The sequence below is a fragment of the Bactrocera dorsalis genome, chromosome 2 (assembly GCF_023373825.1).
Source record: "Bactrocera dorsalis isolate Fly_Bdor chromosome 2, ASM2337382v1, whole genome shotgun sequence".
Taxonomy (NCBI): Eukaryota; Metazoa; Arthropoda; class Insecta; order Diptera; family Tephritidae; genus Bactrocera; species Bactrocera dorsalis.
In genome coordinates this window covers 46807822-46821870 of record NC_064304.1, presented here as the reverse complement: position 1 = coordinate 46821870, position 14049 = coordinate 46807822, and the positions used below count along the sequence as shown (strand labels likewise).

At 37.2% G+C, this 14049-nt stretch overlaps 2 protein-coding genes across 2 annotated transcripts; both read right to left on the bottom strand.

Annotated features, from left to right (window-relative positions):
- Positions 1-556: 556 nt before the first annotated feature.
- Positions 557-3903, bottom strand: LOC105225761 (plasma kallikrein). Its single transcript, XM_011204371.4, has 4 exons — positions 3388-3903; positions 2727-2892; positions 1101-1755; positions 557-1040 (listed from the first exon to the last, which is right to left on the bottom strand). Exons 1-4 carry the CDS (start codon positions 3607-3609, stop codon positions 629-631), a joined length of 1455 nt encoding a protein of 484 aa, XP_011202673.2. The 5' UTR covers positions 3610-3903; the 3' UTR covers positions 557-628.
- Positions 3904-4174: 271 nt separating this feature from the next.
- Positions 4175-11598, bottom strand: LOC105225760 (serine protease gd). The gene is made up of 4 exons (XM_011204370.4): positions 9230-11598; positions 7394-7547; positions 6698-7331; positions 4175-5172 (listed from the first exon to the last, which is right to left on the bottom strand). The coding sequence occupies exons 1-4, from the start codon at positions 9425-9427 to the stop codon at positions 4758-4760; spliced, it is 1401 nt and encodes a 466-aa protein (XP_011202672.2). The 5' UTR covers positions 9428-11598; the 3' UTR covers positions 4175-4757.
- Between the last annotated feature and the right edge of the window lie 2451 nt (positions 11599-14049).

Here is a 14049-nt window from a genome sequence, read left to right as displayed (position 1 = left end):
AATTTTCGATCTGCCAAACATTCTAAACTGAGTATAACCTCTTAGATCAAGTGTTATATCGACAGTATAGGGAAAAATAGGGTATGAGAGCTTCTTTACTAATCGATTAAGCTTCCATCTGCACATCGGAAGCACCTCATTATTGCTATCCAGCAATAATAAGAGTATTCAACTCTATAAAACTAGAAGTTTCAATTCGAATGAAGTAAGTTAACATTTATTACTGCGTAGTCGATCTGCATTTGGACTAATAAAATAATATTATAGCCTCAGAGCTCATTATAGAGGCTAAGTCCCCTAGACGGTGATCATCTTTTTTTTCTAAAAATTTACCAAATATAAATGTTTTGTATAAGTATACATATATATGTATATCCGATGCCGGAAGTACGAACAAGCTCTTCTTCGCGTACTATTTTATTGAGGTATAGAGACGTTTAATATTCAACGTCGTACATCTGCCTAGCAACTGATCAGCTAATATTTCTTTTCCGAAATGATGCTCGATATTTAGTACTATATTAGTTAAAAAAGTTGTAGTCAAAATATTTTCCGATATTGTTCCCATAAACATTTAATTTGTTATATTATTAAGTTTAAAAGAACAAACTACATTCGAGTAATAATCCTAAAGATTCTGCCTAATCCATGTCATATATTTCGCAGCATCGCAGTAGACAACATATTCATGCAAATTGCAACGCTGTGCCGATGACTGACCTGAGGACACAACACCACGTAAAACCCAGCGACCATTGCGCTGCAGCATCAGAGCGCCACCTGAGTCACCCATGCAAGGTCCGGTGCCATCACGATTACCGGCACAAAAAGTATTATCCGTGATAAGGCTTTGAAAGGAAGAACTTAGGCAGTCGCCCTTACTAGCTATTTTGACATCTACCATTTTCGGTAACGGCGATATGTCTCTTTCCTTTTCACCTTCATAGCCCCAGCCGACCACCGAAGCAGTTTTCCCAACAATAAGAGAACTCTCATCTAACTCACTCCACAGGCAAATCGGTTTGATGTACTCCGAAAATCTGCGTCAAATTACTAAGTTACATAAGTATGTGAGGAAAATATTTTCTACATTTACTTACTGTTCGAGGGGTTCGATTCGTATTAACGCTAAATCAGCATTCGGTTGGCCGTCTACATAATCCGTATGGATAATGAGTTTGTTTGCATCTCGCGTTACAATGCCATCTTCGCTATAGCTCTCCAGATTGTGTCGGCCGAGGAAGAGCACAATTTGCTCGGCTTGTAAGCGCTTAAAGCAGTGTGCGGCTGAGATCACAGTACTTCGTGAAATCAAAGATCCACCGCACATGAAACTCAATGAATCTGTGTATTTACTATAGATTGCCGTTAACCAAGGGAATTGGCCACGCAACACTTCAACTCCTCCATAGACAAAGCCGCGCACCACAGTACCTTCTACGCCGCAAACTCCGGCTAAATCCCCTGAATTTAATGCTGTACCTATGTTGCTGCTTGGCTTCGGCGTGACTTGTGTTGGCCTTGTCGCTGGCGCGTCAAATTTGTTGCTTACATTCGGAACGGGGAAAGAATTAACGGGCCTGAATGGTGGATTAGTATGAGCCTGTTGATTAGGTTGAAAATTATAAGTTGGTGTTGGGTCAATGTTAACAGGCAGCAAAGAGTTGGGAACATTCGGCCCCGTTAAACCATTTCCGGCGGTATAATATGTGTACAGTTGGTAAGACAGTTTTGCCCATGATTTCGGTGGTGGATCTGAAAGATGAAAGAATTATCATATTCGTACACATATATATTTTTTTTAATTGTGTGATCGGCATATGAATTGTATAAAAATCTTTTATATCAAATCGATAAATTGGTTCAGTTACTAGGTTAATGAAGGAGCACACTAAAAAAGAGATTATTAAAAACAGGAAAAGTTGTTGACTTCGGTTAATCCGAAACTATAATAACCTTCACAAATACGAAAAACTCCTTCGATAGACTTTTATCGGTCAGTTTTTATGGCACCTATATTCTATAGTGATTATATTGGAACAATTTCTGTGTTTTTGGACCATAACCCAAGTCAAATTTTTTGAAGACACTTCCCCAAGTTCACTTGAATGGCAACTCTGTATAAGCTATATTTGTCCGACATGGGCGGTACCGAACAATAACTCGCTTCTTTGTGAAACACTAACTAGTACTAGTCGCATGTAAACATACAGACGAACATAGTAAATCGATTCATTCAATTTAAAATAATGCTTATATATTTAGCGAGTTATTTACTATTCTCCAAGCTACTAGCAAAAATGTCCTCCATCACTGCATTGATTGCGACCTTTACAGTGATTGAAAATAAAAAAATAAAGAATTATGAATCATAAGAAATTGTATATAGAATAACCTACAATTTTTATAAACCATATATGAATCTCCAAGTTGAAAACCACTTTCCTGTAGTACTCATTCCTGACGGTATAGTTGGCTCTCACTTCACTTCTAAAAAGTATATCTGGTAAAAAGGCTTCTACTAACTTTATAAATGATATTTAACGGCTAAGATCTTGCACAATTTGAACAACCCTTATTTATTTTAAGAATTTGTAAATTTTACCCATAGACCATAACGTCATATTTTACCATTTATGTGTAACCGTAACTTGTGTAAAACTGCATATAAATTTCATCCATATATGTATGTAATTAAACTCATTATAAATTGGATTCATACTCACAATCAGAACCTACACATAAATCGTTGCCGTCCAATGAAAGTAGTGTTAATTTAGGGGGGTTACCGGGAGTCGCGAAATCCACACGAAAAGTAGCAGGTTGACCATTTAAAACATTGCGCACAACGGTGCTCTCATCCGGATACGGTGTGATACGACCATAGTAATTCTATAAAAATACAAATGCTATAGAATAATATCACTCGATATTACATATGATGAGATGGAAAGAAGCGTGATTTACCTATAACCATAATTGCGGTTATAACTAAATACTGATTCCAAATTCTTTAAAAAATTTTACGTATATACATGTATTTAAAGAATCTACTTTGTTTGATCAGCATAAGCTTTCTAAGCTGCTTGAAGCGAAACACGACTTCATTCATTTCCGATCCAATTTAGTTCTAAATCAAATTTGGCGAATTCTATATTTTATTCTGGCAATCGTAAATTCGTGAAAAGTTTGCTCTCCTATTGCAGTAAGACCAGAGCATCGCAGATATAATTAACGAAAAGTGAATTTGCCTGAGAAATCGCGCTCACTAAAACCGCAAATCAATCACTTCAGGTGGATTATGAATAGTGTCAATTCTGCTTTGCCGCTTCTCTGATTTGTTTTTAAATTTCTTATGAATGAGTAATCTAATATGCGCTTACTTACCGACGAGGGTAGGCCGCGCTGAGAGAAATGCGCACGCACATCTGCCGTGCCCACTGATACCTGCGGCAATGTAATCAAGCCATAGTACGCGAAGCCGTCGCTCACATATTGAAAGTACTGGGGACACGCGATCGGTGGGAGCGCCACCTGCGCGAGCGCAGAGCGTAACAGCATCGTAATGCTGCAGATAAAGATGAGTGAGTGTAAATTTGTAGCGCACATGCTGACCTGCTGAGCTGCTGATCTTCGCTAGTAAACTGAAGATTACCAACAACGCTCCACTCTAAGTTATAAGCGCACACGAACGCGCAGCGCGTACACGATTTACTGAAATGTTTCTCGCACTATTATTGATTGCACTGCAATATCACTTATTTTTGGCTCTACCAACAAATATCACTATGTTTGTTGTTACACTTGATTGGTGGTGGGAAATACCCGACGACAGCAGCCGCACAACTGCTCCTACACTGTTATTAGGGTACTGGACGCAACGGGCTGATCACAACGAATGACGGCACGTCTGAACTTGGCAAATCTTTTGAGGCAAAAATTTGTTGAAAATTTCGTTTTAAGATCTGCAGCGCCGATTAAATATCGACGGTGTGTCAGTTGATTGAAGTGGGCGCGATGCCAGTGACGAATAATGACAGTAATTCTTTGCGTAAAAACTTTCAGCAAAAGTACCAGAAGTTAAAGCATTCAAACGAATCAAACAGACTGATCGTGTAATTGTTTGAAGAGAGCATTAATAGTGGTTATTGTACGCACGTAACGGATGTTTATAATATATACATTACTGTATCAGCATGATTCGAAATCGCAAATAAAAAAGTTTTCTATGAAATAATTTGATTTTGATTGATTAGCTTATCTGTCAGTTTAATGCGACAGTGGGCCGATATAGGCGGTTCCGACAAAAGAATAGCGTAGTGAAAAATTACAAATCGATGTCTCAGAAAAATATAAAATTCACTGACGGATGATATACCATAGTTATTAGAGCCATTATGGGCATGAGATTAACTAAAGTTAAACATGACATTCATCTACACCGGTTGAAGATTTAGAGAAGTTAATGTTCACATGCTGCCAAAGTCAGGAAGACTAGTTATGCCGGGAAATACTTAGGTTTCATCTACACAGGTTTAAGCTTCACAGAACCGAGATCAGAATAGATAATCGCTAATAAAACCTTATTGTATTAAAACGTTGGCACTTTTTCCATTTATTGCATCTTTCTGTGGAATGCATTACAATGCTAGGGATACCTCGTTTCCTTAAAGATTACTTCATCGGGTATTTACTTAAATTAAAACTTAAATAATAATAAATAAATGTTATAATTAAACTGTCTGCCTTCATATAATTTATATATTATCTTCAAGCCAATTCAAATGCTGAGCCACATCAACGTACACCACATATTCGTACAAGTTGCACTGTCCCCGATTAGTCTGCCCGAAAGACACTATGCCCCGCAGCATCCAACGGTTGTTGCGTTGTAGTACCAAGCCACTGCCCGAGTCGCCCATGCAGGGCCCCACTCCATCGCGATTACCGGCACAAAATGTGCGACTCGTTACTAGCTTGGAGAAAACCGCCGAGGAGCGTATGCAATCCACTTCGCTAACGATTTTCACTTGTGCTCTCTTGGCGATCGGTGAGACCAGCTGGCCATTCTCATTGGAGCCCCAACCAGCTACAGTGCCTGAGAGGCCAACGACGCGTGAGACTTGTGTCGACTCTGTCCACAGGCAAATGGGACGTATGAAATCGGTGTAACTGTGTGGAGGAAGGAAATATATAAAAAATTAATAACATCTAAGTTATAAAATTTTGATTGCAGAACTGCTAGAGGACTCTTAGACACAAAGCTAAATCGAATAGTTCGAAAGAAGTTACTTTAGATTATATTTAAATATGGTCTTAATGATATTATACACAAATTCTCTTACTAAGTTTTTATTTGTACTGCTAAAAATTCGAAACATGGGTAACATTGATCTGTTATATTGCCAACTAAAACCGGGGCGACAAGGTTCATTGTATTGATCTGACCAACATCTTCTCAGAAAGTAATCAGAACTAATTCAAAATGATTCCTTCGGTGGAATAAGGTTCTATAATCTTTTTGTTTCAGCACCTCTGCCTTACTTCCTTTACTTTTGCCAACCCAATTGGAAATTTATTGGAAAATAAACCAACTCTCCAAGAAACGTATGTTTGCTAATTAAAACAAGAAATGTATGGACACTATAATACCATCTGAATTTTTTCCCAATATTGCATTATTGCCTTACGCAATAACACATGCCATATTTTTTAAAGATTTATTCTCAAATGTAAACTTCTTTTATAGAATAAATTAGTTTTGATCGTTCAATTCAATAAAGGTAGTAGTTATATAATGTCGGTGATTCCGATAAATGAGCAGCAAAATTTCAAAATCTGAGGGTTGTTCATCAGGATAAGATCATTTGGTTACACATTTTATAGGGTTTCCGACGTTTTCTTCTGGGTGTTACAAATGTGTAAACATATCTGAGAACTTAGGTCCGTTTATACTGAGTAAAATGTTAAGTCTCGAGAGGACTCAGTTCATACTTCTGAAATCTAATAACATATTGGGTTGTCAAAAAAGTCTTGCGGTATTTTTATTGAATTTTTTTTTATTGAAATTGAAATGAATTCTTGATGACTCATGCCCAGCTTTTGACCGATGCTACGGCTGCTACTATACCGGTCTCTTTCGACCAATTCAGCGATTTTATCGCAATTTTCGGCGACAAGCCTTCCGGAGCGTGGCGCATCTTCGACCACCTCTACACCAGAACGAAAACGTTGAAACCATCGTTGTGCGGTGGAAATGGAAACTGTATCGGGTCCATAAACTGCACAAATTTTATTGGCGGCTTGAGATGCATTTTTGCCTTTATCGTAGTAGTACTATAGTATGCCGTATTTTCTCTTTATTTTGCTCCATGTTTGCGACGCTATAACTCACGAACGACTTAAAAGAAACGACAATCAATCAAACACGTGTTAGCGCGTGAAATGAGCTTTCCAAAAAGGTATAGCATGACCCGATGCGACGAATAAAACTAGAACTACGCGCTTTCAGCGCCAACTAGCGAAAATACCGCAAGACTTTTTTGACAACCAATATCTTGCAATATATTACAACAATTCTTCTTCAACACTCAGTGATGGTTTATTAACTTTCGATATATGCATATTACGTAAATATTTATGTCCTAATATCTTAGACTCCAACAAAAATATTCTCATATCTAAAGCTACAACTCACCTGCTTATAGCCGCCATACGCATCACTGCAATATCCGCGTCTGGCAGACTATTATAATCCGGATGTATAATCAAACGTTCAACGTCGCGCGTGACAAATCCATCCTCACTAAAACTCTCCAAATTTGTGCGACCGAGAAAGAGCGCCACCTGTGTGGCGGGCAGGTTTTGAAAGCAATGTGCTGCTGAGACAACACTTCGTTGCGACAATAATGTGCCGCCACAAATGTAGGACAGGCTATGCACCGTCTCCTTGCGATAAACCGCTGCCATCCAAGGAAATTGTCCGCGTACCAACTCTTTGCCGCCATGTAGGAACGGACGGACGACATTACCTTCGGTGCCGCAGGTAACAGTGGTATTTTGCTGAAAGCGCTCGGTGAGAAAGATATTGGAGAATGTCATCGGTGGCGGTGCAGTGCTTGGTGCACGCGTAGACGCTGGTCCTTTTGGTACCGTCGTAGTGTAGTTGTGCAGGAGTTCGGCCCAAGTGGTGTAGGTTGGGTTCGGTCGAGTAGGTGCAGGTGGGGGTGCTGTTACGTAGGTCGGTGTTTCCACTACTGTTTGTGGAGGTGGATTTCCACCTTGGGCATTTACAGTGTATGTAAGTTCGAACCAACTACTTGGCGCTGAATCTGTGAAAAATTATCATACATGAGGGCGTGGTTGTATGCGAATTTATTTATTTTATACATACATCGAGAGCTAGAGCAGAGTACGTTTCCATTGATGCTGAGCTTAGTTAATTTCGGTGGTTTGCTCGGGTTCGGAAAATGTACCCGAAATAAGGCCGGTACTCGGTTCACTTGCAGTGGCCCTTCCGGATATGGTGTAATACGGCCGTAGTAGTTCTATATAGTTAAGTTGAATATATTATTAGTTGACTTACAGAATGCTATACATTTATTTGAGGTTCTCCGGTAGTTGTAGGGTACTATAACAAATGACTATTGGCGAGTAACTTTAAGTCTTTTGTTGTTGAACTTTGCAGGAAAATTTTGAAACTGCTTACGCTTCTTTAGTTCTAACTAAGCTATATAAAACTATGTCAAACTCCCTTAGGAGGTCTATTGCTCACAATCACCTCGATCGAAAAAATATAGATATTTCAAATTTAATGGAGAACGTGCATTATCATTAGAAAGAACATTCTTTGGCATTTATTATTTGAAGATTGTCTCTTTCGTGGTGGCCAATCAACCGGCCCAAAACGTAAGATTACCCGCTACCAAAGAGTTATTTCAATAAATCCATTGAATGATGCGATGTATGGGAAGTGGCACTGTCTTGTTAAAACGAAATGTCGCCGATTTACATATGTGCATCAATTTCAGGCATCAAAGAGTTGGTTATCATGGCGCGATAACGATCGCCAAATCCCAATTACGTTCTCACCGGCATTATTTTAGAAGAAATATGGACCGATGATTCCACCGGCCCACAAACCACACCAAAATGTTGTTTTGTTTAGAATCTTGAATCTCTTCAGGTTGCTCTTCGTTCCAAACGCGGGAATTTTGCTTGTTTACATAACTATTGAGGCAGAAGAGTGATTCATCGCTGAAAAAAATTTGCTCGAAAACGTTAGTTTTTCTTGGAACTTTTCAAGAGCCCGTAGAGCGAACCGATGTTACTGGGGAAAGTCGATTAGCTTCAGTTCTTGAACAAGCTACCTCAAAAAGTTGTATTTTGTACACTTTCAATTTAAAATCTCAACGCCACATGCGCCAGACGTTCCATATGCCAGTCTGAGTTGTTGCGAATGGCGAATCATAGACAAGACTGTCAATTTCGATTCCAGCCAATTCGTTCTGTTTGTCAGAAAGTATTGCAGTTGAGCAAAAGTTGGGTATTCGAAAAGTAAGTTACGGGATGTTTCTACCTCAATTTCTTACAAATAGCTCTAATGATTTGTATTGGGAAAAACCTCTTAGTCTGAGGTTAGGTCAACCTTAATAAGTGAAAGTTGTTCAATGAACCGTTTGTGTTCTACTCAAGATTAGAAAACTCAATTTCATGTAGGAGCTAGTTGTCGGACAGCGCTCTAGTCTAGTGCTAGAGGACTTGTTTCCTGTCAGGTGATATTGCAATGAGAACTCCTTGCTAAGTCTTGAGCGTACAGGCAGCAATCTCTAAAGCTGTATTGTTGCTCTGCTGTCATATACCGTATAGTATAATACGAGGCTGAACGTCGGAGCAGATGATCTCCTAGTAAATTGAAGCAGGTGCCGTTGTTGGAAAGCCGCTGCAATGGTCTGAAAGCCTGTGGATCAGTAGTTATTAACTGAACATTTTTATTTCTGTGGTTGTATTGGTAAAGAACATTCAATCGGATTTTCTGTTCATAAATATTTGTTCTATATTAGAACTAATGAGCATTAGGAAAACTTTAATATGCTGTCTTTGACCGCACTCTGCTCAGATCTATCTTTTTTGCCTTGAAAATCAATGCGCCCATAATTTTCGGTATTTGATATTACAACAAATAACAATTTTTGCGTTGATGTACTTTCTGCACACCTGACATACTTACGGAAGTTAATGAGTCACGTTGTGAGAATGCCACTTTAATCTCGGTGCGTCCTCTTTCCAAGCGATCCAATTTGATTTGGCCAAAGTATTCATTGCCCTCGTGTACGTAGCTGAAACGCGACTCGCAAGGAGATGCCGGGACTTGAGAGTGGCAGACGTAAGGGAGTAGTAAAGTAAATAGCAGCAGGAGCTGCAGCATAACTGTATTTGTTTGATTAGAATTTTTACTGATATTGAGTTAAGCAACAAAATGTTTTAAATCAACTGTTATATCGACAAATGCAACTAAATGCCACCAACAGGCGGTGAAAGTTTTTGAAAACAAAAAATTATTTACACCGAAAATTTCACTTATTTTGTACGCAAGCAAGAGCAAGGCCCATTTCTTTGTACTTTTACACTTTTTAACATTTAATACGGATTTACATTTTAGTATGTATCACTTGCTAACTGAGATCCTTTGTTTTATTGGATTTGTTATTTTTTTGTAGAATTCACTTAATTAACTTTCTTATTGGTGTAAATGTTTGTGTTCGTTCTATTTTTGTATCATGCGTTCTCTGCGTAAATCGACACGCACCTCACCACACCAAGAGCCCGAACACGACGAGCAACTCACAGCGATTGCGGCGCTTTGCTTGGCTGCAACAAGTTGAAGTGCACACTTGAGCCAATCAGCCAGCTTCGTAAGTAGCAAACAAGTTGAGGCTTAAGTACTATGCGCTGCTGACTGAGAGCACCCTACAAGGGCCCGATCAAATGAATCTACCTGTTGAACATCTAAAAAAAAGTCAAAGCTCATTAATCTTCACAGAAAAAAATTGTATTTATGGCAGAGAGATTCAATAACAGTTATATTACACAACTTAAATAATACTGTAATGAATTGTTTCTCTCTGAAAGCTATTGCTGCTGTACCAACCCAATAAATGAATGCTTATTTCACTATATAAATAACAACAAATCAAATATAAATAAAAACTATTTGCTTCCTATATGTAAACAAAAGTCACTGAAGCTCGAAATATTGCTTCAGTGCAATGCACTCTCGCAGCGCTTTTCTCAGTAGTTGATAAGGCTCTCGCACAGCTCTTGTAGCGCATCACAAATGTAAACGAACGTAGGCAAGTGGTGCAATATTTGAACCACACACTCAATATCCAGAATGAAAAGTCGGCGCCTGCAATCTAGCATATACATATTTACACACATAAAAACACTGATTAAACTGGTGGATGCTGCTTTAACAGCTACGTCAAGCGATAAGGCCGAATCTCGTTTGGTTTTACTGTGAACACTCCGAAAGTTGAATTGAAGCGCGCATTAGAAGAATCTGAAGAAGAAAGGTCAAGAAGAAGGTCATTGAAAACCTTACCAAGATACATATATGGAAATTGCTATAGATACCATCCGCCTACCAACGCAGAGCTACCTTCGTTCTATAGGAGCCATGTAATTACAGAAAAGTTAAGATTTATTGTTCTCAAAAAACGGCTTTATTTAAACAACTGCCGTATGATAGCAACTTCGTGGCAATATGTGGAGTCTGATACCAGTCACGTTTCCTTCATAATACATATACATTTTTGAATTCCATTCTCCGGTTTTGATGATTTCTTCTTACTGAAAAGAAACTTAAAAAGTCACATATACATATATATTTTTTCAGGACAAAACATAATATTAGAAAAGTGTATGTTATGAGTTTTCAGTCTTGTAATAAATAAAATAAGTCTTAGTATTAGTATAAGCGTTAGCTACAAGTTTATTTCACTTACAGAACATCTAGCTTAGAAAAATAAAGTTGATTTGCTTACTCATTAGACCGTAAAGATTTAGCGATGTGGAACTTAACGTATTTGGAATAAAAACTCTAGTTCAAACATGGACCTAAGGTGTGGAAATTTGAAGGAATTTGAATTAAAATGAAAAGCCTGTCATGCTTATTTTACTTCGAGAGCATAAAAAGCCTTCGTTCTTGTACTTCCCCTTAAAGACGTATTCAGTTGCTTCTTCAGCGAAACGCAAGCGGTGTTAAATCGTGCACTTCATGAGAATTTGTAAGAAGTTAGTATCGTAAATGAGTAATTAATATCACAACTTTTAGTCATAATTGTTTCATTTCATTTCTTCTTTGTACCAGATACATACAAGGTGTGTTCCAAAGTAAACGCCCCCTGGTGGCGCCATCTACATGTCGACTGGTGCATTAGAATCTGCTATTTATCGATTGTTCAGTGAGAATTTCATGACATTTCATCGATTGAAAGTGAAGTTAAGAAAGGACAGCGTTATGCAGACGTAGAGGCCATTCAACAGGCTTGCACCGGCATACTGGCGGTCAACGAGCTAAAACACTCGTTCGACACTTTTTTGATTTTGAATAAAATAAATCGATCGGTCGAAAAAACCATTTGTTCTGGTTTTTAAGTCCTTTTTACTTTGGAACGTATCTTGTATTTCAATTGAAAATTGAATTCCTAAAAGTATTTGTTTTCAGCAGTTATATAATACTTTACAAGTTTTTGCAAAAGTAAAGTTGCTTTCTTAACGTAACAGTTGTTCGTAACAACTTATAATCTTTAAGATTGCTTTCTGATTGACTATTTGCCATAAAATATTTATTTAATATCAGTTCCCTAAGTTCTCATATATTTATTATTAAGTTGTTAGCCTTTTCCAACTTTATGTGTTTATCGTCCCTCGTTAAGATCTTCATAATCATTATCTTTAGTCTACTTTATTCATTAGTTAAATGCTGAAATACGATGACCACAAGGTCTTATCTCAAGTGGTACATACATTCACTGCTTTTATGCTAGCATTTCTGTCAACTAATTAAATGAATGAAAAAAAATGATCGCTGACTTGTAATGGCTTCAATATCGCCGTAGACCTTCGGTGTTTAACCTGACTTTCGTCAAAGCATATTATTGCCGTTTTACAACGAAAGGAAAGAATTAAATCAATTGTACGTAATTTTTCCATAATTACCCTTAGTAAAGTTGCAAAATTAGAAAAACCGATCCACAAATTTCATATAACACTATTATAGCCAAATAATCATGATATCGCTACAAAATATATAAGAGAACCGCAATGAACCTTTCTTTAAAAGGGAGTAAATTTGATCCGTATTCTTCGATAATGTCATAACAATTGGTAAACCATAATTTGTATCAACTAAATAATCTAAGACCTGTCTCTAACCTGGTTCGACGCCGAAAATGGATGTATCATTTCTACTAGGCCCCATATATCGAATGTAATGAATTTTTTCCGGACTTGTTGAGACGTTTAGCGTAAAAATACGATTATAATATATAGATATCATCATATAAGATGTTGCAATGAAATTCAATAAGAAAGAATTTTAGAGAAAAATATGGTTTGGAGTAACTCCAGATAACATAATGATTTCTTCACTCTCGCTTATTATAGTTATACATATCATACAAATCTCTAAAAAGACAATATACAATATTTCAATAAAATTGAGTAGAAATAAAATTGAATCGGTACTCAAGTACTAATAGGTAATTGCCACACGTATAACCGTAGCTTTTTTATATTGCAATTTGTCATTTTTTAAATCCCAACGGATGGTGGTCCCCTCGCTCTTCTAGAAGAATACCTCTCTTCAACTGAATAAATGTTCCTAATTCCATTTGTAACCTGAAATAAAAATAAAACTAAGCATTAGGTTTACTATATGCAGCTAGGAGACTCAGCTGAATAATAGCGAATTAATCTCTTAAAAATCATAGGTCAAAAGGCAAACCTTTAATTTCGCGAAATGCGATAATGAAATAATCGAGATTCAGATGTGTTGGTTTTCCTGGCAAATATAAGCATACAGACATCTCTGTTAGAACGTGTTTAATGATTGCATGCTAAGGCCGGTTTTACCTCTCATTTGTAAACAAGAAATTAAATGAATAGTGATTAATGGGAACTGAGAGCATTTCATTTGTGACGTTGCGAAAATATAAGTGCTAATTACTGGAAATGATATAAGAATAGAAATGTATTATGTTCAAAAATTAACAGGAAATTTTAAAACTAAAATTCGCGGGCTTGGAGATTCGAATTATCAAAATTCATTTTATTATATTAATATGCACGCCATGGCATTGACTGAAGTGCGATACAATTTTTAGCTTCATTCATTGCTTGTTTTATCTGTGGCAGCCGCTAAGGTTGGTAACCTGCGTTTTTGAGCTTCATTTGTTAAAAGCTGACAAAAGCAATACAATACCAGCCTATGTTTTCGCCAGACAATCTCATAAATTTCCAAAAATAAAAAACCCTAACAACAAAAGAAAAGATAGATGCAAATCGCAGAAATAAGTAGCAAAGGGCTTCCCAAAAGTCGAGTTTGATGAGTGTTTCGACGATTGGAAGAAACGCTGGCATAAATGTATTAAATCGAATGAAGACTATTTCTAAGGCGAATAATATTATGAAATGACCAAATACTTTTTTTTTCAAAAAAAAAATAATCGATTTTTTGAAGCTCCTAAAGCAGGCTCCCCCCTTAAGTTTTAAAGAATGTAGTATTTGGGTTTTAATGTATGGAAAATACAATCTTATATCTGCTTCCCGAAACTAATTGAGAAAGAAGTTAACCTCAGCATAGTTATATACCAATTATTATTTCAATATTTTAGAGATACCAGAAAGGTCTGATAGATAAGATTTCTTTCAAAACTATGTCTAAACGAAAGTAAGAAACATTAAAAGACGGTTTGCCAGGATAAATTTGGGGTAAATTTATGAAGGCGGGATAGGTGAAACGGCTACTTGATGTTTGCGGAATGG

Coding starts and splice junctions, on each gene's coding strand:
- LOC105225761 (XM_011204371.4), bottom strand. CDS start 3,609: ATGTGCGCTACAAATTTACACTCACTCATCTTTATCTGCAGCATTACG. Junction 1,756..2,726: donor TTTATGTGTAGGTTCTGATT/GTGAGTATGAAT, acceptor TTCATCTTTCAG/ATCCACCACCGAAATCATGG. Junction 1,041..1,100: donor CGAATCGAACCCCTCGAACA/GTAAGTAAATGT, acceptor AATTTGACGCAG/ATTTTCGGAGTACATCAAAC.
- LOC105225760 (XM_011204370.4), bottom strand. CDS start 9,427: ATGCTGCAGCTCCTGCTGCTATTTACTTTACTACTCCCTTACGTCTGC. Junction 7,548..9,229: donor AACGTGACTCATTAACTTCC/GTAAGTATGTCA, acceptor TTAACTATATAG/AACTACTACGGCCGTATTAC. Junction 7,332..7,393: donor ACTCTGCTCTAGCTCTCGAT/GTATGTATAAAA, acceptor AATTTTTCACAG/ATTCAGCGCCAAGTAGTTGG.